At 37.0% G+C, this 24,424-nt stretch overlaps 1 protein-coding gene and 1 non-coding gene across 7 annotated transcripts in view; both read left to right on the forward strand.

Moving 5' to 3' along the window:
- Nucleotides 1–2,000: 2,000 nt before the first annotated feature.
- On the forward strand, nucleotides 2,001–2,119 carry LOC141289074 (5S ribosomal RNA). Its single transcript, XR_012339819.1, has one exon. It is a non-coding gene; the product is annotated as a 5S ribosomal RNA (ribosomal RNA).
- Nucleotides 2,120–11,059: 8,940 nt separating this feature from the next.
- The window catches only part of kdm3b (lysine (K)-specific demethylase 3B), a 38,892-nt gene continuing 25,527 nt past the window's right edge, over nucleotides 11,060–24,424 (forward strand). For 3 of the 6 annotated variants that reach the window (XM_073820114.1, XM_073820117.1, XM_073820115.1), the window contains exons 1-7: nucleotides 11,060–11,469; nucleotides 15,009–15,176; nucleotides 18,384–18,497; nucleotides 18,618–18,723; nucleotides 20,258–20,394; nucleotides 20,512–20,580; nucleotides 22,754–23,482. In XM_073820114.1, the coding sequence (XP_073676215.1) occupies nucleotides 11,305–11,469; nucleotides 15,009–15,176; nucleotides 18,384–18,497; nucleotides 18,618–18,723; nucleotides 20,258–20,394; nucleotides 20,512–20,580; nucleotides 22,754–23,482 (1,488 nt within the window). In that variant the 5' untranslated portion in view covers nucleotides 11,060–11,304. The remainder of the gene's footprint in view (nucleotides 11,470–15,008; nucleotides 15,177–18,383; nucleotides 18,498–18,617; nucleotides 18,724–20,257; nucleotides 20,395–20,511; nucleotides 20,581–22,753; nucleotides 23,483–24,424) is intronic. The other 3 variants (XM_073820118.1, XM_073820119.1, XM_073820116.1) reach the window with 3 other exon arrangements.

Here is a 24,424-nt window from a genome sequence, read left to right on the forward strand (position 1 = left end):
AAGGCAAAGATCTAAACTTACAGAGTCATAGACTTGCTTTGACAGGTCATCAATCCTTCTGTTTGAAGAATCAACTATGATTTGTACACAAGTTTTGAAACTTCTTTTTTGTTGTTCAAGCAAGGTTCTGTAAAAGCAAAGTGTCATGTCACTCGGCGGCCATCTTTGAAACGCCTCTCGGGCATACAAGTGCAGCTCCTATCTGTTTGAATGGGGAAACATCAAAGTCTCCAAAACTGTTCACCAAGCTTACGATTAAATTTCATATTTTAAATCTTCAAAGAAATCCAACAAGAACTGCCTCATAAATATGGTTCCTTGTGCTCCAATAGCGTGAAAAAAACGCTTATTTTTCCGGCTAGATGAGTCAGCGCGTCACTTCAGCTGCGGAAACAATCGGCGCTCTAGACGTGCGCTCAGTACTTTTTATTACTTTGGGTGGCATGGTTTGGTCCAAAGATCTGCTAAAGCCAAAAACATCCACAAAGTACAAAAAAGTCCACCATTTTGCGATTTAAAGTAGATTAGACTCAACAAACAATCGTCAAAAGAAAAATGTTACTTCAAGCTGGATTTTTTAGACTAGTGATGGGCGCTTTCGAAGCTTGTGTGAATCATTTGTTTTGAATCAGTGGTTCGGCGCGTATCAAACCGCCAAAGTCACGTGATTTCAGTAAACGAGATTATATCTGTTATAAACAGAAATCATATCTGTTTCGAAAAAAATAAATGGTTTGCCTTTGCCTTTTTTAACGATACATTTGTGTAATAAAACAAAACAAGCCCTGTAAATTAATAAATATAAAAAACTGATATTATACAGACACTTCGTATTTAATGGTATTTTGTTGTTTTTATAGCATTTAATGTATTATACTTAAAAAAACACCTGCAATAGGCTGTTTTATGCATGTTGTAGCCTACGTTTTTGTTGCATTTACACATTTGACCAGCAGGCGTCACTAGCGTGTGTTGTTTCGAGCGCTTCGAAACAGTGAATCATTTTGCAAAAGGAATTGATTCAATTGATTCGAAGCTTCAAAAAGGTTCGTTTCTCTCATCACTACTTCAGATTATTGTTTGATTTAAATCCTCACACTAACTTTTTTATGTCACGTACGTCTAATTTTAAAGACTGTGATTATTACTGTTATAAAAAAGAGAAGTCACTGACGATGATTCATTTTACTGCTATATCCATTATCGTCTATTGAATCAAAAAAGGTGACTGACCATTAAAACACTCCACAGTGTTTCATAAACAATTTCTCCAGAGACCCAGACAGTGATGTTGTATATGGGAATGTTTTACTTCTGGGAAAAAATTGTCCCCAAAAGTGAGATAAATCTGATAAAACATCCCTTTAAATGCACAGATATGTCTTCAAAGATAAAACTAATACACATAGGCCTGTATGATGGCCCACAAATTACAAAGAAAAGCTGGTCCCAGCCAACTCCAACACACATACAGGACGTTTACAAATAAGCCTTAAGGCTTTGATGAGCTGCTTTATTGGAAGTGGAGATGTTTGGCACCCAGATGAAGGTTTGTGAAGCACTGGGGTTCATGAGAGAATTGCAGGGGGTTTTGAGAACACGTGTGCTGGTTTCACTTTGTTTATATACACAGTTGCACAATTTTCAACATTTTTGTGGACAGAAATTTACAGCATTTCAATAATATACCACCAAAATAAATTATATACAGGATTTAACATTAAAAGCTGAAGGATTTGAACGAATATCATATCGCAGTTCAAATTGCAAACTTGCACGATATCGTGTGACCATTAACTGCCACCAAAGAAGCATAATACAACTTGTCGTTCAATTACTGAAACACTGACTTAAAATTTCAGGGGTTTGGCTGACGACAAAAAAGCAGTTTGACGACCTCTGATCTAGTTAAAGTTGAGGAGAGGAGCATCAGTTACCAAAAAAACTACACTGTTGCCGGTGTGTGTTCTTTAAATAGCTCTCTCTTGACTCCAGCTCTTGCTTACGGCCATACCACCCTGAACACGCCCGATCTCGTCCGATCTCGGAAGCTAAGCAGGGTCGGGCCTGGTTAGTACTTGGATGGGAGACCGCCTGGGAATACCAGGTGCTGTAAGCTTTTGCTTCTCCTTCACTCGTCAACTAATACACGTGACTCAGAATTATTGCTTATTCCTTTTATTATTTTAAACGTATTGCTTCATTTTTTTTCTTTCATTTTGTTTCTCCTCCAGGGGGCGATCGAGAGACCTTCTCTCTCTACAGTAAATCCAGTCAAAAGTTTTTTAAAGCAAGTACTTTTATTCAGCAAAGATGCTTTAAATGAATCAAAAGGGATGATAAAGACATTTATCATGCTGATCTTTGGATCGTTCTGTTTATCAATGAATCTTGAAAATATATGTACTTAACTGTTTTAAATATTGATAATAATAATAATAGTAATAATACATGTTTCTTGAACATAAATCAGCATATTAGAATGATTTCTGAAGGATCATGTGGTACTAAAGACTGGAGTAATGATGCTGAAATTTTAGCTTTGAAATCACAGGAGTAAATTACATTTTAAAATATAAATAGAAAGCAGTTATTTCAAATAGTACAAATATTTCACAATATTATTGCTTTTTCTGCATTTTGGGTCAAATAAATGCAGACTTGGTGAGCAGAAGAGACCTTATTTAAAAAAAAGAAACATTAAAAATGTTACTGTCCAAAAACATTTGACTAGTTGTGTATAGAGATTTACTGTAGGTCTCTCGATCGCCCCCTGGAGGAGAAAGAAAGAAGATGTCCGTTATTGTACACAAAAAGAAATCACAGAGGAAAAAAAAAAAGAAAAATAGACAAATGAAGCAATACGTTTAAAATAATAAAGGGAACAATTCTGAGTCATGTGTATTAGTTGACGAGTGTAGGAAAAGCAAAAGCTTACAGCACCTGGTATTCCCAGGCGGTCTCCCATCCAAGTACTAACCAGGCCCGACCCTGCTTAGCTTCCGAGATCGGACGAGATCGGGCGTGTTTTTTTTTTTTTTTTATTGAAGAGATTTCACAATACAATTTTTCGAGCGTGTTTCACATTTAAACGTCATACAAGATGAAATGAATAAACATGAGAAAATACATTCAAAATATCATCAATAAAAACCTTAAAATAAGATGTAAAAATATCAAAGAGAAATCATGCAATAAAGAGCATCAATAGTACAATATAGTTTTTTTTTTTTTTTTTTTTTTGTTTTTTTACATCATAATATTCATTCAAAAAAACGATTAAAAGCATCCCTTCCATATTTAAAAGACTAGAAAGCTCCTTCTCTCCCTGGAAATTTGCACTTGAAATATTTCTCCAAAACATTACAAACGTTTGGAGTAAAAATATCATGAAAAGCTTCCAGCATATTTTTACTTTTAAAATACACATATAATTTTTCCACATATACTTCTATTTTCCTTTTAAAAACAGTCCAAACCTCTAGCACCACTTTTTCTTTTTTAGCCACAGTTCTTCTTTCCCATATTGCACTTTTTATTAACATTATACACAGATTTATAAACTTTTTGTGTTGACCCTTCTTTTCCCAACCAAACATCACCACTCTTTTCCATTCCATTACACTTTCATCCCAGCCTTCACTCACATCTTCAATTAAACATTTACATTTCCTTAAAAAGCCCTCCAATTCTTTACAATATAAAAACAGATGTAAAATTCCCTCTTCTTTTTCATAACACACTTTACACATTGCATTTTGTTCCATTCCCACCTTGTTTAAAACAGACTCAGTAAAAACTACTTTATGCCTTATAAAATATTCCAAACATTCTAACTTTGTTTCGACACACCTCCCCCTCATGTTTCTCCATATACTTTCTACTTTTAGTCCTTTGAATTTTTCCACCCAGTACTTATTTACTATTGGCTCCTTAAAAACACCATCTCTAAAAACACAATAAAACATTTTTACAGTACATTCTTTAAAATCATACACTTTTTCGCCCAGTTTCACAAAAATATTTCTCTCTGTTTGTTCTCCTTCCATACTCTCTATTCTTTTAATCCAATCTTTGGGTATTGCATTTTTAATGGTTTCATATTTTTTTGTTATTTCTTGTTTAGTGTATTCTTCTTTTGCTTCATCCATCGTATCTACAATATATTGCATTGGTAAAAAACCTTCTTTAAATTCATACAACACATCCCTAACTTTTGTTATCCCCACTTCCATCCATTTCTTAAAAAATATTTCTTTCCCTTGGTTTAGAATGTTGCTATTTAAGAACAGAGGTTGATTTAAAATGTTTTCTCTTCCTTGTGGATTGTACACAATTTTTGTTAAAAACTTTCCCCAGGCCGTAAAAATTTCTCTATAAAAAACGGGCAATCCCTCCGTCATCCAAAATTTTGTTTTCATCCATAAAATTCCATCCCCCATGTTAAAATTCCCACATTTGTTTAGAAAGTATTTCATTGTTTTTTTCCACTCTGTTTTGTTGTCTTGTTGCAGGTATTTCTTAACCATTTTTACTCTTAAAGCATTCTTTCTTTGTTCCACGTCCATTAGTCCTAACCCCCCCTTCTCTATCGCCCCTAAAATTGTGTTATATGCTATTCTTGCTGGTTTCCCCTCCCATAAAAAGTCAAGAAAACATTTTTTCAACCTCTTTTCTGTCCATAAAGGCATCTCAGCTACATATAAAACATACCAAAGCTTAGAGACCATTAAAACATTCAATATTAAAACCTTCCCCTTCAAGCTTAGTGTTCTTAATTTCCAAAAATTTAGCCTTCTCTCTATATCTATTATTAATTCGTCCCACATTTTATCTCCTACTGTCCTTCTGTCTTTCCCCATTAAAATTCCTAAAACCTTCATTTCCTCTACTTCTTTAAAGTGAAAGCTTTCCGTTAAAACTGTTGCAGCTCCAAATCTCATATATACAGTCTTGTCTTCATTTATTTTACTCCCTGATCCTTTACAATAATTTTGTACAACCTTCATTATTACTTTAACACTCTCTTTCCCTTTTACTATTAGTGTGGTGTCGTCCGCATATTGAAAAACTTTCCCATTTGGTTTACTCTCTTCAATCTCAATTCCTTTTATTTTCTCCTCTTCGTTTACAGTTAAGCCTAGTGGTTCTGACACTAATGAATATAACAAGGCGGAGAGCGGACATCCCTGCCTTATTGATCTCGTTATTTTAAAACAATCTGTTAAAAATCCATTACATTTTATTTTTGTTAAAGCCCCCTTATATAAAATCTGTATCCACTTCCTAAAAACTCCCCCAAAACCAAAACTTTTAAGCACTTCAAACAAATACTCATGTTCAACCCTGTCAAAAGCTTTTTCAAAATCTAAGCTGATTAGATATCCCTCTTCTTTTTTTTCCTCCATATATTCTATTATATCCCTTATACTCATTGTAATATCAGCTATGTCCCTTCCTTTGATCGCATATGCTTGAGTCGTTTGAATTATTTTTGGCATCACCTCTTTTAGTCTGTTTGCTAATATTTTGGCTAAAATCTTGAGGTCAGTGTTTAACATAGTAATTGGCCTGTAGTTTTTCAAATCCATCCTCTCTCCTTTCTTTTTGTATATTAATTTCATCAGCCCCATTCCCATTCTTTCATTCAACTCTTCCTTTTGGAAAATTTCTTTAAAAATTTCCATTAAGATTGGTATTAAGGTCTCTTTAAAACATATGTAAAATTCACTACTTAGGCCATCTATTCCGGGACTTCTCCTCGTATTCAAACCACTTATTGCTCTTCTAATTTCTTCCTCTCTAATTTCTTGGTCACATTCTCTTTTATCTTCCTCATCTATTTTTGTTCTTATCTGTTTCAGTAAGTTCTCCATTTCCAACTTTTCTACACCCCTTGTTCTAAAAAGCTCCTCATAGTAACTCTTTATTTCTTTTAAGATGCCTTCATTTTCCTCTATAATATCACCTTTTCCCCCTCTTATCATCTTGATTGTTTCAGCTTTCCCCCTCTTTTTCTCTAAATCAAAAAAGAACTTGGTGCATTTTTCTCCTTCTACCATATATTTTGCTTTGCTTCTTAATCTAGCACCTTCATATTTCTTTTCCTCTATTTTTTCCAGTTTTCCCTCCATCTCCTTTATCTTTTGTATATCTCTTCCCCTTTTATTCAGTTCTTTTTCTAAACCTTCCTTTATTGTTTTTTCTTGGTGTCTATTACACTTTTGCATTATCCTACAATACTTTATTGAGTTTTTCTTAATTAAAAATTTTACATTTTCCCACCATAGTCTTTTGTCTTCATTGTACATTGGATTTTCTTTTTCTTTTTCTATAATTTCTTTTATCTTTATAACATAATCTTCATTTTTTAGGATTTCACTATTTAAAATCCATACCCCCGGGCCTCTTTGTATTTTTTCCAAATTCAGTTTAAAAAACAAAAAACTATGATCACTTAACGTTGTGTCTTCATACTTCATTTTCTCTATATAGTTCTCCATATTTCTTGTACATAAAATGTAGTCTATTCTAGTTTGACATATAAAGTTTCCCACTAATTGCCTTCTTGAAAACTCTTTTTTCTTTTCATTTCTCTCCCTCCAAACATCTACCATTCCATTTTCCTCCATCAAAAGCTTTAGCTCTTTTCTTCCAGTGTCTGATTTAAAAACCATTCCTTCAGCAATGTCTTGTTTACTAAAAACTGTATTAAGATCGCCTAACATAATTATTTCCTTGTAGTTTTTTAAAAACTCTCGTAAAGCACTAAAAAAGTTTTTCTTTTCTTTCTCTTCTGTTGGTGCATGTACATTCACTAGAACTATATCCCTTCCTTCATATTTTGTCTCCACTATAATACATTTCCCGATTTTGTCTTTATACACAACTTTACTCATTTTAAAAGCATTCTTCTTCATTAAGAAAGCCACACCTCTCCCCATCCTTCCATCTCCATTATTGTAATAAAAATCTCCCTCCCATTCCTTTTTATACACATCCATTATATCATCTTTCCAGTTTGTTTCTTGCAGTATAATGACATCTTCTCTTTTACATTTTTCTTTTACATTTTGAAATTTTCTTAAATCCAGTAGACCCCTCGCATTAAAAGACACACAACTTAAAACCATTAAAAAGAAGAATAAATATTTAAAACCCAACATCTTAGTCCTCCTCCTCTAAACCCCTCAAAACTTCATAACGGTTACGGTTTCTCATTTGTCCTTTTTTCATAACTTTTTTTCTAGAGATTTCCAGCTTTGGCGTTACCTTTGCAGACCGTCTTGTTTGTCTCTTCTCGACTTTGTCTTTCTCCGCTTCCTCCTCGCGTTTCTCCATTTCACTGTCCATTTCCTTGCTTTGCTCCGTTTGATCATCCTTTTCCACCAAGTCTAAAAGACTTTTGAAGCTAGGCGTAATATCCATTGGCGTCCACGTTAAAACCTCTACTTGCCCCGTTTGTTGATTGTCTGTTTCTTTTCCCGTTTCTCCTTTTGTTATCTCTCTGTCATTTATTTCCTCCTCCGTTGCAAATTGTTGCGCTCGTACTGCCGCTTGCTCCTCCCCGTTGCTTCTTTCTTTACTGTTTCCTTCATGCATTTGTCCACTTACCTGGACATCATCTCCTCCTTCCTCTTCCTCTTCCTCCATCCAACATTCGCATTTATTCAGATATTTGCGGCACTCCGGGCACTTAACGGCATCGCAGTCACGCGCAAAATGTCCCCTCTCCTCACACTTGAAGCACTTAAAATCTGGGCAATCTTTGACCAGGTGGTCTGGGCTCATGCACAGCCTACAGGTCTTCACCTGGTGGCTGTGCATCACCCTGAAGTACTGCGGCCCTTCAGCTGTCTCCAGCCTTGTGCTGTAGGGGAGAGAAGCGACCTCCCTGGGGAATCTCGCCTTAATATAGCGCGTACCGTCTTCAATCTCTGTGCCCGGGTACAGCCTTCTCTTAATGTTAGAGATGGGAAAAACTCCCCAGCCTTCCAATTTATCTAAAAGATTTTGATCATCCAGGTAAGCAGGCAAATGCATGAAGGAAACTACATAGTCTCTGTTTTGCAGCTTTTTAATTTCGCAATTAACTCCTTTTATTTCCAGTCCGTCGATCAGTTTGTCACAAGTTTCCTCCTTTTCTAGTGTTAGTTCATATTCCTTTCCTTGTCTAGGCCTTAGAGCTAGGATTTTCCCATTTCCGCATTTGTCCGTCACCGCTGTAATAATATCCATAACTCTCACCTCATTTACTTTTTCCACATTCAGGATCACAGTTGCTTCCTTCAAATACCTCTTTTTGCTCTTTTCTTGTTGTCTCACTCGTTGTCGATTTGTCAGTCCCTCTTCATTTGCCATGCTTGTTTCTCCCGCCAGTCCAGTGTCGTTTCCCATTCGTGTTTCTCCCGCCAGTCCATTGTCGTTTTCCATTCGTGTTTCTCCCGCCAGTCCAGTGTCGTTTTCCATTCGTCTTTCTCCAGCCAGTCCAGTGTCGTTTTCCAATAAGCCATCCATGATGTAAAAAAAACCAAAAGCAAAAAAAAGGGGCGAAAACCACCCTCCAGACAGCACGCGTGCTGCTGTTGGGTGGTTTAAAACTCAAAAAACCAAAAGAACCAAAAAAGATCCAAAAACAAACAAAACAAGCACAAAACAAAAAACAAACAAAGTGGGAGAGCCTTCCTCTCCCAACTGCAGCCAGACACTTCCTGTTTGCACACTAGCTCCCTCTACGCTCTCAGGGTGGTATGGCCGTAAGCGAGAGCTAAAGTCAAGAGAGAGCTATTTAAAGAAGACACACCGAAAGCAGCCCTAAGTTTCACGGATCGACCCGGAATGACACACGTCCCGGACTGCAGATGAAACAAACAACCTTCCCCACCCACAAATTAATAGGCTATTTTCCCCCCCGAATTATTGAGAGCGCATTGACTTGGTATGATGTTGGTTCAATATAAAAATGATAAAAAAAAAAAGTACCTTAGATGTAGTAAACTACGTTTGCCATATTGCTGTAGCTTAGCTTGCTACATTTCCCAGGGCTGTAGCTTTAGTGTAGTGAAGCTTCATTTATTGTTGAGTAACTGTTAGCTTAGCTCACTACATTATAGCTTGCCCAACACTGCATAAATGTTACTTTTTTTCAAAAACACAATCATGTACATACATGCTGCTCACATATTATTGTAGCCCTAGATTGTGCTGAATAAAGTATTATCAGACTTTAGCCATTTCAATGTTTATAAGCAACTGAAAAAAGCATAAATGTTGTCAGGGCATGACAAAACACCTTCAGACCCCAGAGGGTTAACCAAGAGGAGTCATGATCAAGATAGCCAGCAACTTAATGGCATAAAAGTGATCTATTTTTAAATGTTAATTATAAAAATGCTATAACATATCTCCAGCAGTGCTTTAGAGAGAATCTATTTAGTACCAGCTGAATGCAGAACAAAGAAAAAGTACAGGATTATATATTATCTGTCATACTGAATATTATATGTTATAAAAATTCAGAACATTTGAAATAAAGAAAACCAATAATAATACACAATAAATATTTTATTCCTTTTTCCACACATCATACCTTGTGTTTAAAGCACATCTTGAGATCAGTGTTGTAGAAGGTAATATATACCCACAGTTTCATAAACAAGGCCTAAGCCTAGTCCTAGACTAAAATGTAAATCAGCTGTTTCAACTGAAAGAAACTTGCACTGATTGATCTAAAAATACATCAGTGCCTTTGTTTTGTCTTTAGATGCACACCAGTAATGTTTTTGTCTAAGGCATGTTTATAAAAATTACTTAAATGTGCTAATTAAACAATGGTCTAATCCTGGCTTAGTCTAAGCCCTGTCTGTGAAACCAGGCCATAAGGTTTTTTGTGTTATTCTTATATTATAATTGTGAATTGTAACATTATTGTAAAACAATGCAATTTTGTTTTCATAAATTGTTAACGTAAAATAAGTAAAATATTGTAAGATTCTACATGTAAAACCTTTTGAAAATGTTTCTGTCATGTCCACTTAAACATCATTTCAAAATAAAGAGAGAGAGAGAGAGAGAAAAAGGGCGATAAATAAATAAATGTTTAATATCTGCAACTGATATGTTTTTTTCCCCAAAACATTTACAATTTATATACTTTTTAATCTCGACACAGAGTACACACAGAGCTAGACAAGACGAGCATTTGAGGTTAAAAAGTATAAAAATTTTAATTTTTTTTTTTTTTTTTTTTTTTAGAAAATAACCGATCATTTCACTAGATAAGACCCTTCTTCCTCGGCTGGGATCATTTAGAGCCCTTTGAAGCTACATTTAAACTGCATTTTGGAAGTTCAAACTCAGGGGCACCATAGAAGTCCATTATAAGGAGAGAAATCCTGAAATGTTTTCCTCAAAAAACAATTTCTTACAACTGAAGTAAGAAAGATGTGAACATTATCTCTAAATTTTTGTTCTGAAAGTGAACTACTCCTTTAAGATATAAATAGTAATAAAAAGTTTTATGTTATTTCCTTAGAAATGACATATAAAGAAATCAGATATTTATAAAAATAGAACGCAGTGTCCAGATGATGTGCCAGGAAATGTTGTGACTTTTAATTAATTTACATGGAGGATTCATCCAAAATGAAAGCAGTTCTTTATACAATTATTATTAAAACCGGGGGATTTTGTAAGGTTGGATCATTAATATCTTACATTTGAGAGTTTTGATTAAGGTTAATATGCCACAGGTTATAACCTTTAATTCTTTAATTATTATTTTTTTACGTTTGTTTAAATTAAAAAAAATAATAATTTGAAATAAAACTGGTGCAAATGTGTAACTGCCCATTCTTTTCATTTAGCTGGACGCGGACGCTTCATCTCGTTGCTGCGCGACTCCAAGCTCATCTGAATCTCGCGAGAGTTTCGCGTTCGCTTCCCACACGGACCTCCAGAGATGTGCGTTCACTGCGTATGGCGCATACATTATCCAGTAGAGGGTGCTGCTCTATTTCCCGGGTAGCCATTGAAGCGCAGTCCCGCAGCAGTACGAGGGGTGCGTTTGATTACTGCACAGCTAAATGGCGGATGAGGACAAGGGGCTGTAGCTCGAACAATAACACTTCACATTCCCAACAACGCGCTTCTCAATCGCCTCCGTTTGCCGATGCAAATCCCGCATGCATAGCGTGCAGTCCTTCATGTGTGGCTATAGCAATTCACTGGTTTAGTTTGGGCACGATTGATCGCGGATTTTAGCGGAGCTCCGGAGGAAGTCGGTCTCTTCATGGTGGTTGTAATATGGGGGACTCGCTCGGTTTGATCGGGAAGCGGCTGCTGCTGCTGCTCAATGAAGGGAGCTCCGCGGCGGCGGCAGCGGCGGGCGCTGAGATGGAGCAGGCGGCCTGGCTCCGCGGAACCGTTCGGGCGGTCAGTGTGATCGGGCTGGCGAGCCCGGGGGTGGAGGTGAGACCGACACAACAACAACACACCGTCAAAACATACAACAAAACCAGCTGCAAAACCAACACGTGCGAATAAACACTAAAGCATTCTTCCGTTTCACTGTGCAAAACAATGCAATATGATTCAAAGTTGCGTCTGAAACGAGGAAGAGATATCTAGATGTGCATCTAATGTGTGCTAGTTAGCTAAGTAGCTAGCTGCAGATATGACTGACTGAAATCCTGGAGAGCCGCCTACTTAGACTGTCTTTTTTAGGGTCACTAATGCTGTCTAGTTAGGCAGCTCGCTAGTTTAAGACTTAGTAAATGACCCATTGTGATTAAAATCCGTCGTACGCAATAAATGCATGTGTTAAATCAATTAAACATACTGACTGTGAATACAAAGGGAAAGGTCATTATTCATGGCGTGTTGCCTGTTAAGTAATATTTGTATTGTTTACTGCTATTCAGATGAATACAGAAACAAAAACATGTGCTAGTGTTCCTGTCAGATATTATTCATGGATTAAATTTCGTTAGGTTAAATTTTGATGATAAATAAATGAAATACGGCAGACATTTAGTATATGCATTGAATGGCTTGTATTAGTCAAGTATATGTACAGGGCGGGCCATTTATATGGATACACCTTAATGAAATGGGAATGGTTGGTGATATTAACGTCCTGTTTGTGGCACATTATAAGTGGTCAGAAACTTGTAAATAACTCATGAAAGAATAAAGTTACGTTAAAACCAAGCACACCATTGTTTTTCTTGTGAAATTCCCAATACGTTTGATGTGTGCTGTATCCATATAAATGGCCCACCCTGTATATTCATATATGCACATGCAAACTTTATATTGTGTATTGTTTGATCTAATTTAGTTAATTTTAACTTTGGTTAGTGATCTGATAGGAATGCAGAAATGTGTTTGCTTATTTATGTGGCTGACACTACTGTTTGAAAGTTTGGGTTCAGTACATTTTTACTTTGGAAAAAAAATACTTTTTTTGCAGCAAGAATGCATAGCTTTTCAGCAGATTATTAGAAAGTTTAAAAAACAGCATTTATCACACATTACAAGCCACAGCTGTTTTATTACCATTAGTGAGAGTAATGCTTCTTGAGCAGCAAATCAGGATATCAGAATGATTTCTGAAGGATCATGTGACACTGAATCAGCTTTACATTTTACAACAAATTCAAATAAACTTTTTTTTGGTTGTAGTTTACAATATTACAGTTTTTACTGTATTTTGGTCAAATAAATGTAGTTTTGGTGATCATGATGAGAGACTTCTTTTAAAAATCTTGCTCAACCCAAACTGTTGAATGGTAATATATGTACTTATATGTGACCCTGGACCACAAAACCATGGGTAGCACATGTGTATTTGTAGGAATAGCCAAAAATACATTGCATGGGTCAAAATCATTTTCTTTTATGCTAAAATCATTAGGATATTAAGTGAAGATATTTGTAAATTTCCTACCATAAATATATCAAAACGTAATTTTGATTAGTAATATGCATTGCTAAGAACTTCATTTGGACAACTTTAAATGAAATTTTCTCAGTGTTTTGATTGTTTTTGCACCCTCATGTTTCAGATTTTTAAAATAGTTGTATCTCTGCCAAATATTGTTCTATCCAAACAAACCATTCATCAATGGAAATTTTATTAATATATGTATCAATTTATGATTTATGAACCCTTATGATTGGTTTTGAGGTAGGGCTGCAACGATTCGTCGACGTTGTCGACAAAAATCGATAATAGAAATAGTCGACAATGAATTTCATTGTCGATGTTGTCGCCAGACAACCGAGTGAGGCCCCGATCACACCGAACGCGTCTTTTCGTTCTAAAAACGCGAGGCGCACAGCACTGCCTTTTTTGGTGACTTTTAAAAAAAGAGCAGTGTGCTGCGGTTTTTTTATGTTGCTAAGCAATGACCAAAACAGCTGTCCTGTCAGTCAAATCAAAGGATTATAGCGCGAGCGCTCTAAAATCTTAGTTTTTTGCTGTTAAGTAAACTGTCATATTAGCAGAAACCCTAAATAATACAGCTCCGGGTTACCCACGATAGACCACAAAGGTTTCTCCTCCTTTTCTGCAGTCTCCGGACGTTTTAAGCAACGCGAATGACGTTGGGCGTTTTTCCGCTCAGAGTTGATTTTTTTTTTTTCAACTTCAGGCTCTCAGAGCGCTCCTGCAAAAACGCGAGGCGCAGCAGGCGGCGAAAACGCGAGGCGCCCAGTGCGCATAAGCAGCGCGGAGAACGCTGACTGCCAACAGAAAACCATTCAAAAGAGGCGCCTCCAACTGCTAAAACGCGTTCGGTGTGATCGCGGCCTGAGGCATCTTTCTGCCGAGAGTCGCACATACGCAGCTTCTATGCTGAGCGATAACATACAGAAATGGCGGCGTCCAACGCAGCAGCTGCGCGTACCAAAACACGCCCGTCCGTCTGCAGTGCGTTTTTTTTCTCCACACCCATGTTAACGGATTAGAACGTTCACAATGTACGGACTGCAAACGCGTTCTGTGTGAAAGCAAAACGAGTCTGTGCTTCTTCTGCACCGCATACGTAACGCACACGGACTGTAGACGCACTGCAGACTGAGTATGTATGAAACAGGAGTAAAGTTTGGGAGCATTTTAGCCTGCTACGGCGAATTAAAATATTACCTGCATGGTTTGTAAAGCAGTCCTTGCGCATCACGGCAGCACCTCTGTGATGCACGAACATTTAAAGAGAAAGCACGTCGGACAGTTGAATGAAACGGAGTTTGGCTGGCCTCGGTAAGATTTAAATAACATGGAAGCCAATACGTTTTGTTTTGGATATACATTTTTGTTTACTGTTTTATTGCTGCTGATGGTTTACAGGAAGAAAATGTTTACTTGATTTTAATTTGTTTTTTCTTATAAAACAAATGTGCCTGTCCATTAAAAAAATTATAGAGTTTCTTAATTTATGCATTTATGTCTGTACTGACCTAGCACTGTGCCTAATTGGTTTTAGACAGGGCATTTTTATTTACTTTTAGTATGAATTGGCCTATCAGCAGCAAAATATGCATTTTTTATTGAAGTACCCCCTTCTTTCTTGTGTTTACTATAATTTTCCACATAATTAAAGCAATCTCATGCTAAATTTGAGAAAAATTGAATAATTATCCGATTAGTCGACTAATCGTTTCAATAGTCGGTGACTAGTCGACTATTAAAATAGTCGTTAGTTGCAGCCCTATTTTGAGGTCCAGGGTCAGATATTTTAAAACTCCATACATACTGCAGTAGCTTTATCCTGTTTTTGTTCCTTTAAATATCTCTGTCGATCAAACCAATATCAAACTAAATGCAGTTGTAAAAACAATTCTGTGAGTTAGGAGTATTTTTCTGGTTTGGTGCTGATGTTGGGGTACCTGAGCCTTATGATGGTGCTGTTAGGGTACATATCCATACAAAACTTTAAGGTGTGCTTGTAGAGAGCAGCATTTCACTTGCTTTATGCGAAGTTGCCAACCGTTTGTCTTCATTGCAGGTGTTTGTAGAATTTGATGACTGCCCTTGGCGGCAGCGCTCATGGGTGCAGGTGTATGGGGATGAGGTGCGTGCCGTTCTCATGGAGAGTGCCATCGTCTGGGCCAACTGCAGTGATCCATCGCTTTCCGCTGCTCTAGGAGCCAATGCTCCTCAGTGGCCTGCCTTGGTGAGTACAGATGCACATTGTGCCTCTTTTCATAATTTCTTTGTAAACTGACTCTTTGGGTTAGTTCATCCAAAAATGAAAATTCTGTTATTAATTTCTCACCCCAACTCCATAAGACCTTTGTTAATCTTTGGAACACAAATTAAGATTGACCCTCCATAGACAGCAAGGGTCCTACCACAGTCAAGTTCTAGAAAGGTACCAAGAACATCAACAAAATGGTTGATGAAGAAGATTAGCGAAGGTCTTACAGGTTTGGAATGACATGAGAGTGAGTAATTAATGACACAATTTTAATTTTTGGGTGAACTAACCCTGGGTTGACAATGATATGTACAGGTGCATCTCAATAAATTAGAATGTCGTGGAAAAGTTCATTTATTTCAGTAATTCAACTCAAATTGTGAAACTTGTGTATTAAATAAATTCAGTGCACACAGACTGAAATCTTTGTTTTTTTTTAAAGGGGTCCTATTATGCTCTTTTACAAAGTCTTTATTTTGTTTTGGGGGTGTACTTGAACATGCTCTCATGCTTGGTGGTTCGAAAAACGCATTATTTTTCACATAATTTACATTAGCTTTCGCCTTCCGAAAAACCAAATGTTTTGTGATTGGTCAGCGGTCCCACTGCGTTGCGATTGGCAAACAGCGTAGACCGTGTTCCGCCCTGCTGCGCCCCTTCCCAAAGCAGCAAACTAGATTAAAGTGATTCTTACGTTTTAAATCTGGATATTTTTCTTACAAAAACACATCTGATCGCTAAAGGAGGCTTTTACTGACCCCTCCGGAGCCATGTGAGGCACTTTTTTTTATTATGGATCGACTTGTTTTGGACTGATGGAGATAAACACTCGTCTATACCGTTCAGTTCTAAAGCTTGGGAGAGCTAGGATTATTTTTAATGTAACTCCGATTGCATTCGTCTGAAAGAAGGAAGTCATACACCTATGATGCATGAAAGGTGAGTTAATAAAACGCTACAGTATTGTTGGTCCTATCGTCAGCCTCCGAGATCGCCGATACATGATATTATCATTATTGTGCTAATGTATTTATTATTTACATGCCCGAAACCATAAGGCTAGTGAAGCTATCTACACTGTATGATGAATGAGTGTCTTACCACACACTGCACGTCTACGGTATTCAACACATGCACGGATGATCATTAGCCAATGTTCGTGTTTACATCAGCCGCGACTCTGTGTGTGCTTGAAACTTCTATACCGCACGTCAATGGCGCCACTCCAGCATGGATTCCGGGGAAGTTCGCGGACTCTTTAGTTAAAGCTGAGACGACCTGCGGCTCGCTGAAGCTTCCCAGAAGCGGCTGTCCATAATACATGCTAAAGTTAGGCTAATCCTCAACCCGCTAACAAATTCAATTTCTGTAGGCGGGATACCGCGTTGTGACATCATTGCATGCGGAAAACAAACGCTGTAGTCCAAATGAGCCATTCGTTGTAGTTCTTGAAAAGGGACTTTTTAAAAACTAAATATGTCCGTTTGGAGTGGACTTTGAGATTTGTAACTTTGTAGATGTTTTTTTATGCCCAAACGTACTCACCACACACTGGCTAAAGTTCAAAAAGTGAAAAAGCACAATAGAGCACCCCTTTAATTGTGATGATTTGGCTCACATTTATCAAAAACTCACTAATTCACTATCTCAACAAATTAGAATATGGAGACATGCTAGTCAGCTAATCAACTCAAAACACCTGCAAAGGTTTGCCGAGCCTTCAAAATGGTCTCTCAGTTTGATTCACTAGGCTACACAATCATGGGGAAGACTGCTGATCTGACAGTTGTCCAGAAGACAATCATTGACACGCTTCACAAGGAGGGTAAGCCAAAAACATTCATTGGCAAAAAAGCTGGCTGTTCACAGAGTGCTGTATCCAAGCATGTTAACAGAAAGTTGAGTGGAAGGAAAAAACCTGGAAGAAAAAGATGCACGACCAAGCGAAATCAATTAAAGAATTTGGGTAAACTTCACAAGGAATAGACTGAGGCTGGGGTCAAGGCATCAAGATCCACCACACACAGACGTATCAAGGAATTTGGCTACAGTTGTCAAATTCCTCTTGTTAAGCCACTCCTGAACCACAGACAATGTCAGAGGCGTCTTACCTGGGCTGAGGAGAAGAAGAAATGGACTGTTGCCCAGTGGTCCACAGTCCCTCATTTGGAAACCAAGATCCTAGAGTCTGGAGGAAGGGTGGAGAAGCTCATAGTTAAAGTTGCTTGAAGTCCAGTGTTAAGTTTCCACAGTCTGTGATGATTTGGGGTGCAATGTCAGCTGCTGGTGTTGGTCCACTGTGTTTTTTGAAATCCAAAGTTACTGCACCGGTTTACCCAGAAATTTTAGAGCACTTCACGCTTCCTCCTTTTGACCAGCTTTTTAAAGATGCTGATTTCATTTTCCAACAGGATTTGGCACCTGCTCTCACTGCCGAAAGCACCAAAAGTTGGTTAAATTACCATGTTGTTGGTGTGCTTGACTGGCCAGTAAACTCACCAGACCTGAACTGCATAGAGAATCTATAGGGTATTGTCAAGAGGAAAATGAGAAACAAGAGACCAAAAAATGCAGACGACCTGAAGGCCACTGTCAAAGAAACCTGGGCTTCCATACCACCTCAGCAGTGCCACAGACTGATCACCTCCATGCCAAACGAATTGAGGCAGTAATTAAAGCAAAAGGAGCCCCTACCAAATATTGAGTACATATACAGTGAATGAACATACTTTCCAAAAGACCAACAATTCACTAAACATGTTTTTTATTGGTCTTATGAATTATTCTAATTTGTTGAATTGGTGGGTTTTTGTTAAATGTAAGCCAAATTATCACAATTAAAACAACCAAAGACTTAAACTACTTCAGTCTGCGTGCACTGAATTTATTTAATCCACTCGTTTCACAATTTGAGTTGAAATACTGAAATAAATCAAGTTTTCCACAACATTCTAATTTGAGATGCACCTGTTTATGTATGTATTGCTTGTTGTCGGGCAACTTCATGTTTTTCTATTGTAGTAATGATTAGATTAGAAAAAACGTTTCAGAAAGCTTTGGAGATTGTCTTTAGATTGGACCTCTTGTAAGAAGCAAGATGTGACCTTTTCTGGTTTTCATTCACTTGTTTATGCATCTAAAACTGGTTTCCTGAAACCATTTGTCTTTTGGCTCAATCTTCAGATGTTCAAACCGCTGGTTGACCGTGTGGGTTTGGGATCCCAGGTTCCTGTGGAGTTGTTTGGTGCAAGAACTTTGGCGTTTCTCCCTAATGGGAGTTCACTGCACAATTTTGAGGTTGGTGATCATCACAAAACCTGCGTTGTGATCATTTTGCATGGACTAATACAGAACTTTTGCACTGTAAACAGTTCAAATAGAAATGGATGAGATGGCTTGTTATCTTTCTTTCTTCAGACTGAAAAAGATTTTAGACACTCTGTGCTTCAAGAGCAGCCAGCACTTCAAGCTGCTATCAGCAGCTGGCACAGTGACTCTGAGTTGCAGGAGATACTACGGAAAGGTCAGTCGCTTTAACTATAAATAAACTCTAATGTGCTTGAGAACTTACCTGTGCAAAGCCTGAAAGGGAGTCATACTAGATATTACAGGAATAGTTCAGCCAAAAGAAGATTTGTTGTTTATTTACACACCCTCAGGTTGTCTAAGATCTAGGTGACTTTTTTTCTTTCATAATAAACATAATTTTTGGCAAGTCAATGGCTGATGTCACTTTGAGAGTCAAAAAAGGTATTTCATATTTATAACATTACCTACCTCCTGAAGAAAAAAGTCACCTACATCTTTGATGGTCTGAGGGTGAGTAAATTAACAGCTAATTTAAATTTTTGGCTGAACTGTTCCTTTGTTCCTCCTGTTGTCCTTCATTTGATCCAGACTTGGTTTTTAAACTGCTTGAAATGTTGGTTAAACTGTTTATTTCTTCAATATTTGTGAATATTTTCCATTTAGGGTCATGAATTTGCATGCAAAGTTTCGAAACACAGATGTATTTTGCAGAGGCTTCACAATTGTTACAACTTTTGTGTTGAGGTCAAATTGACCCACATTGGTTTCCATGCAATTCGGCAAGAATCAGCACTGTAAAAACACTTAGAGTTGGGTTAAAAAACAAACCCTATTGCAGCTCGTCAAACACTAACGTTTGAAATACATGAGAACTTATAAAATGTAAGACTCTGGTTACTTTTTACTTTTTATTTCACTCGGCCAAAGAAAAAAGAATAGAAAAAAGTTTTTAAGGTTGAAAAGTGAAATATGAAATTGTTTTATGTTGTTAGTTATTTGAATCTCAATTTCTAGGCTGTTGCAGCAATGAAAAGAAGTGTAAAAATTTTTTTTCCTGTACATGTCCTTTTTTTTTTAAAGGGATAGTTCACCCAAAAATAAAAATTCTGTCCTTGATTATTCTCCCTGATGTCGTTCCAAACCCGTAAGACCTTCATTCATCTTCAGAACACAAATTAAGATATTTTTGATGAAATCCGAGAGCTGTCTGATCCTGCATAGACCGCAACACAACTGACACGTTCAGGACCTAGAAACGTAGTATACTTTTTGTGCGCAAAGAAAACAAAAATAACTCTATTCAACAATTTTTTCTCCTTTGTATCAGACTTCGACATGCGTTCATGTAATTTTATGAAGCTAAGATGTCACATGAACTATTTTAACAATGTTCTTACTACCTTTCTGGGCCTTGAACATGTCAGTTGTGTTGCTGTCTATGCAGGGTCAGAAAGCCCTCAGGTCTTATGGGTTTGGAACAACTTGAGAGTGAGTAATTAATGACAGAATTTTAATTCTTGGGTGAACTAATTCTTTAATAGTGTCTGTAATGCTAATTTAGAAAATAAAAATATGTGGGTCAAACATATGAACTCAATAAAATTAGAATGAAATTATTGCATTTCTCTCATATTTTGTCTTTGACAGGCTACAATAGAGATTTTCTGCGTGTGTTTTCTTTTTCTTTTTTGTTTACTTAAATATTTAATTTGGTAATATAATCTGTACTTCCTTCATCTCTTGGATAGGATCTTACACTATCCAGGGTCGGAGAGTCCAGGTGTACCAGCCAGAGTTCGGCGAGCCCTGGGCTCTGGGTCTCGTGTCTCAGCATGATCCTGTTTCACACATTATGGAGATTACAATGGACCAGGTCCGTGTGAAAGTCAGTACACTGTCTGTTTAGAATCTAATCAGTGTTACTGTTGTCTGATTGATGGGTTAGAGATGATAAAAGCTGAATTTTTCATGTGGTTTGTGTTTCAATCATGGTTTGTTTCAGGGTGAAGAGACACAAGTCGTCGACCCTCGGGTTATTCATGTGATGCTTGCTGTGGAGCAATTAGGGGAGGTATGTTGGGTTTCTGTCTCTGCTAGTGTCATTTAGACCATAGATTGTCTAATTTAAAGGGGTCATATGATGTTGCTAAAAAGAACATTATTTTGGGTATTTGGTGCAAAGCTCATCGCTCTGTAAAGCGAGGTGTTCTCTGATTAGCCAGCCATTCAGTGCGTTGTGATTCGCTGAATATTTCAAGCGTGTGACGGAAATGTTATGCCCATTACCATGTTGTGATGACGTGTCCTGATGCAACGAGACAAAAACAATAAAACCTATTATAAATGAGCATTTTTTGTATGCAGTGAGGACATAATTACAGATTATAATGACACATCCTGTCTTTTTTTGCGCTGTGCAGCGTAAACATAACACCACGTCTGCATTTGTGATCATAGAAACAACAACAAGCAATACTCTAGTCAGTAGCAAATTCTTCAAATATGAAAATGTACTTACAGGCTGTGAGCCAGACTGTCCCTGCAAAGTTGGAATTGCCCCACTTTATAGTGTTCACAGTCAGCATTGTAGGCTACTCTCCCAGGTTCAGGAAACAGTCCTCTGTACAAACTCGAATATTTTTGTTGTCCTGCTCTGAACTAGTGTTGTAAATACAACTTAACCACTGATTCTATTTGTGTACTCATTTAGAAGGCCAAACAAAGTATTTTCGCAATGAAACACACAGCGTCTCCTCAACATGGCAGCTGCAACAGTACTACAGAATAAAAGTTGTCTTTGCGTATTCATTTGGGCGGTGTTATGCAAATCTTCCCACACCGAGACATAAACATGTGGGGGCATGTTTGAATGAGGCGTTTTAGGAAGGCGTGGCTGAGTTTTAATTTTTAGAAAGAATATCTCTTTGGGTTTGAGACTTTAATCTTTGCAACTTTACAGATGTTATATGCACAAAAAGCTTGTAACACACCACAGACAAAGGAAAATGTGAAATCATATGACCCCCGTTAAAAACTTTGGACAGTCGCCATTACCCTGTTCCACTAAGATATTTTAAAATAAATGATAGGGTTATTTTTAGCAACATATTTAATTGTGTACTGTCAAACCAAAATGTAATCAGAAACCTTCAACATTTCGCACAATATCACAGTTTACTCGCTATAGCAGTGGTTCCCAACCATGTTCCTGCTTGTTTTCCATGTCTATTTAATCAAACACACCTGATTCAGATCATCAGCTCATTCGTAAAGACTCCAAGATCTGAAATTGTTGTCAGACAAAGGAGAGATGCAAAATGTGCAGTTTTGGGGGGGCCTCCAGAAACATGGTTGGGAACCACTGCGCTATAGTTTCGAAAATGGTAATAAAATATGACAAACTCAAAGTTAAATTGTGTCAGAACAAATTCATCTTGATAATATCAGATGACTTTGATCGAAAGGTATGTAATGGATTACAATTTACCAATGACAATATTTACACAACTATCAGTTCTTTGTTGACCAGTTACCAAGCAATGCTTAATTTTGTTTAGTCTGTGGTGTAAAAAGATCGCATTGGCAATTAAAGGAAAAAAAAAATAGGGATGCACTGAAATAAAAATTCTTGGCCAAATCTGAACAAAACTGAACACTGGGCCATGTATTTTGCCAATTTTTTTCACCATTGCATAAATTAAATAGCCAAAATGTGCTTTTTTGCAGTTTTGTCTTGCTTTTTCAAAAAATAAAAAAACAATTACAAAACAATTTAAAAATAACATGTTTCCTGCATAAGTGCGTGCCTCTATTTAATCGCGTCACTTCTTTGTTTGGTATAATTCATTCTGCCTTTTTGCTTATTCGGCCGAACACCGAGAGACTTTTTTTTTTTTTTTTTTTTTTTTGCTATTTTCAGCCGAATAATTTAGGTTGCCGAACATTTGGTGCATCCCTAAAAACCACTTGAACAAAATATGGTCAAGTCGAAGTCTCTGAATAATTTTTGGTCCAAATTTTTTATTCGTTTTACTGGTAGTCTACTGTATAAAGAATTTGAGTATAATATGTCACAGTTTACTTTATTTTGCTATCCTTATGTCACCCACTAGTTAAAAATATCAAACATTTGGTGTCTGAATGTTTTTTTTTTTTATTATTAAATGTTATTTGCAAAAAATTGTAATATTAGCACTAATATTTAGAAATTACAAAACACATCATAGTCTTTGTATCTCTTACAGAGCCCAGATCGACGCAAGAAAGAGGGTGATGGTGGGAAAGGTGAGGGCAGTCGGCGGCGGCGGACAGCATCTGAAGGAGATGAAGACATTACTCTGAAACGTTTCAAAGGAGCCGGGGAGAGCGCCTCTGACAGCCAGAATGGGAATGGCTCCAACAAGGACGCTGGGGCTATGGTAACATGCGTAGAGATGCCGGGAGAGGGAGTAGTGGAGGGAAGAGACGGAGGGGGTGGCGTAGGTGGGAGGGTGACCAGCACCTGTAGTCCAGTAGCTTTGCCAAGTCCAGACTCCTCTAACAACAGCACTTCCTCCCAGCAGGAGCACTCCCACACAAGGAGCACAGGTTTTGTTAAGGAGAATGGCAGTTTTGTCCCAAACCAAGAAAGGATATCATCTTCAGTATCAGCGGTGCTTCCTGCGTCCACTCCAACACCACCTCCATTGAAGCCTGCCCCGTCACCATTTTCTAACGCTTTTCCTTCTTTGGGTCAAATGCCCAGCTTGGTGCCCGGGGCCCCTGCCCCTAAATCGTCTCCCACACTCCCGGCAGCCGAGAGGGAGGAGGGAGGTGTGCTTTCAGGGTATCCTAAAACGACTGCCCTGGTGTCTCCAGGTCCTGTGACCATTTCATCACCTTCCCAAGACAACGCTTCAAGTGTGACCCTCTCTGCTCCTGTAGAAGCAAACCAAAAGCCCAGTATTTGGGGATCAACTCCAGAAGCAAGCCAGGTAGGACACTAATGCGTGTATTTTACTTTAGATCTGTTGATTTATTCAAAAATACGTTAAAAATGCAAATCATGCATATGACTGTAAACACAACTTTTGATACAGGAATTAAAAACATTCTTGTTTTGAAAAAAGGTAATAAAGTAAAAAAACAAAAACAAATGGCAGAATACAGTATATTCTCATAGAATATATATATACACGTATGTGTGTAAACAAACTTTATTTTGAACTTAATTATTTTATATGAAAAAGAAAACTGAGGACTTTTTTTGTCATATAAAGTAAGAAATATGTTGAAAAATATATTTAAGAGTGATTTAAATAAAACCTTGTTTTATTTAAAAACATTGGTGTTTACATGAATGTAAAGACCATTTTTCCAAATATTTGGTTAATTTTGTTATTTTAATATAATTTCTATACTTTTATAGTGTTTAAGTATTTTGAATTAGCTATTAATTTTTTTTAGTTTTCATTAATTTTTTTTTTTTTTAGTAATTTTGCTTTGTGGTTTTGTCATTTTCAGTTGGTTTTTAATATTTCTGTATTTTATTATTATTATTATTATTATTATTATTAATGTGTATTTCACATTTCACAAGTTTTTATGAAATGTTAACATTTTATTAATAAATAATAACAACACTAGATACTAACAACGCTGGATTTAACATTTGTGACCTGGACCACAAAACCAATCAATTGTTACATTTTTTTTAAAATTAAGATTTATACTTCATCTAAAAGCTGAATAAATAAATATCAGTATGGTTTGTTAGGATAGGACAATATTTGTCTGAGATACAACTATTTGTAATCTGAGGGTGCATAAAATCAAAATTGAGAAAATTGTCTTTAAAGTTGTTGAAATGAAATTCATAGCCATGCTATTACTAATCAAAAATTACGTTTTGATATATTTATGGTATAGAACATGAT

This window comes from Garra rufa, chromosome 16, assembly GCF_049309525.1.
Source record: "Garra rufa chromosome 16, GarRuf1.0, whole genome shotgun sequence".
Taxonomy (NCBI): Eukaryota; Metazoa; Chordata; class Actinopteri; order Cypriniformes; family Cyprinidae; genus Garra; species Garra rufa.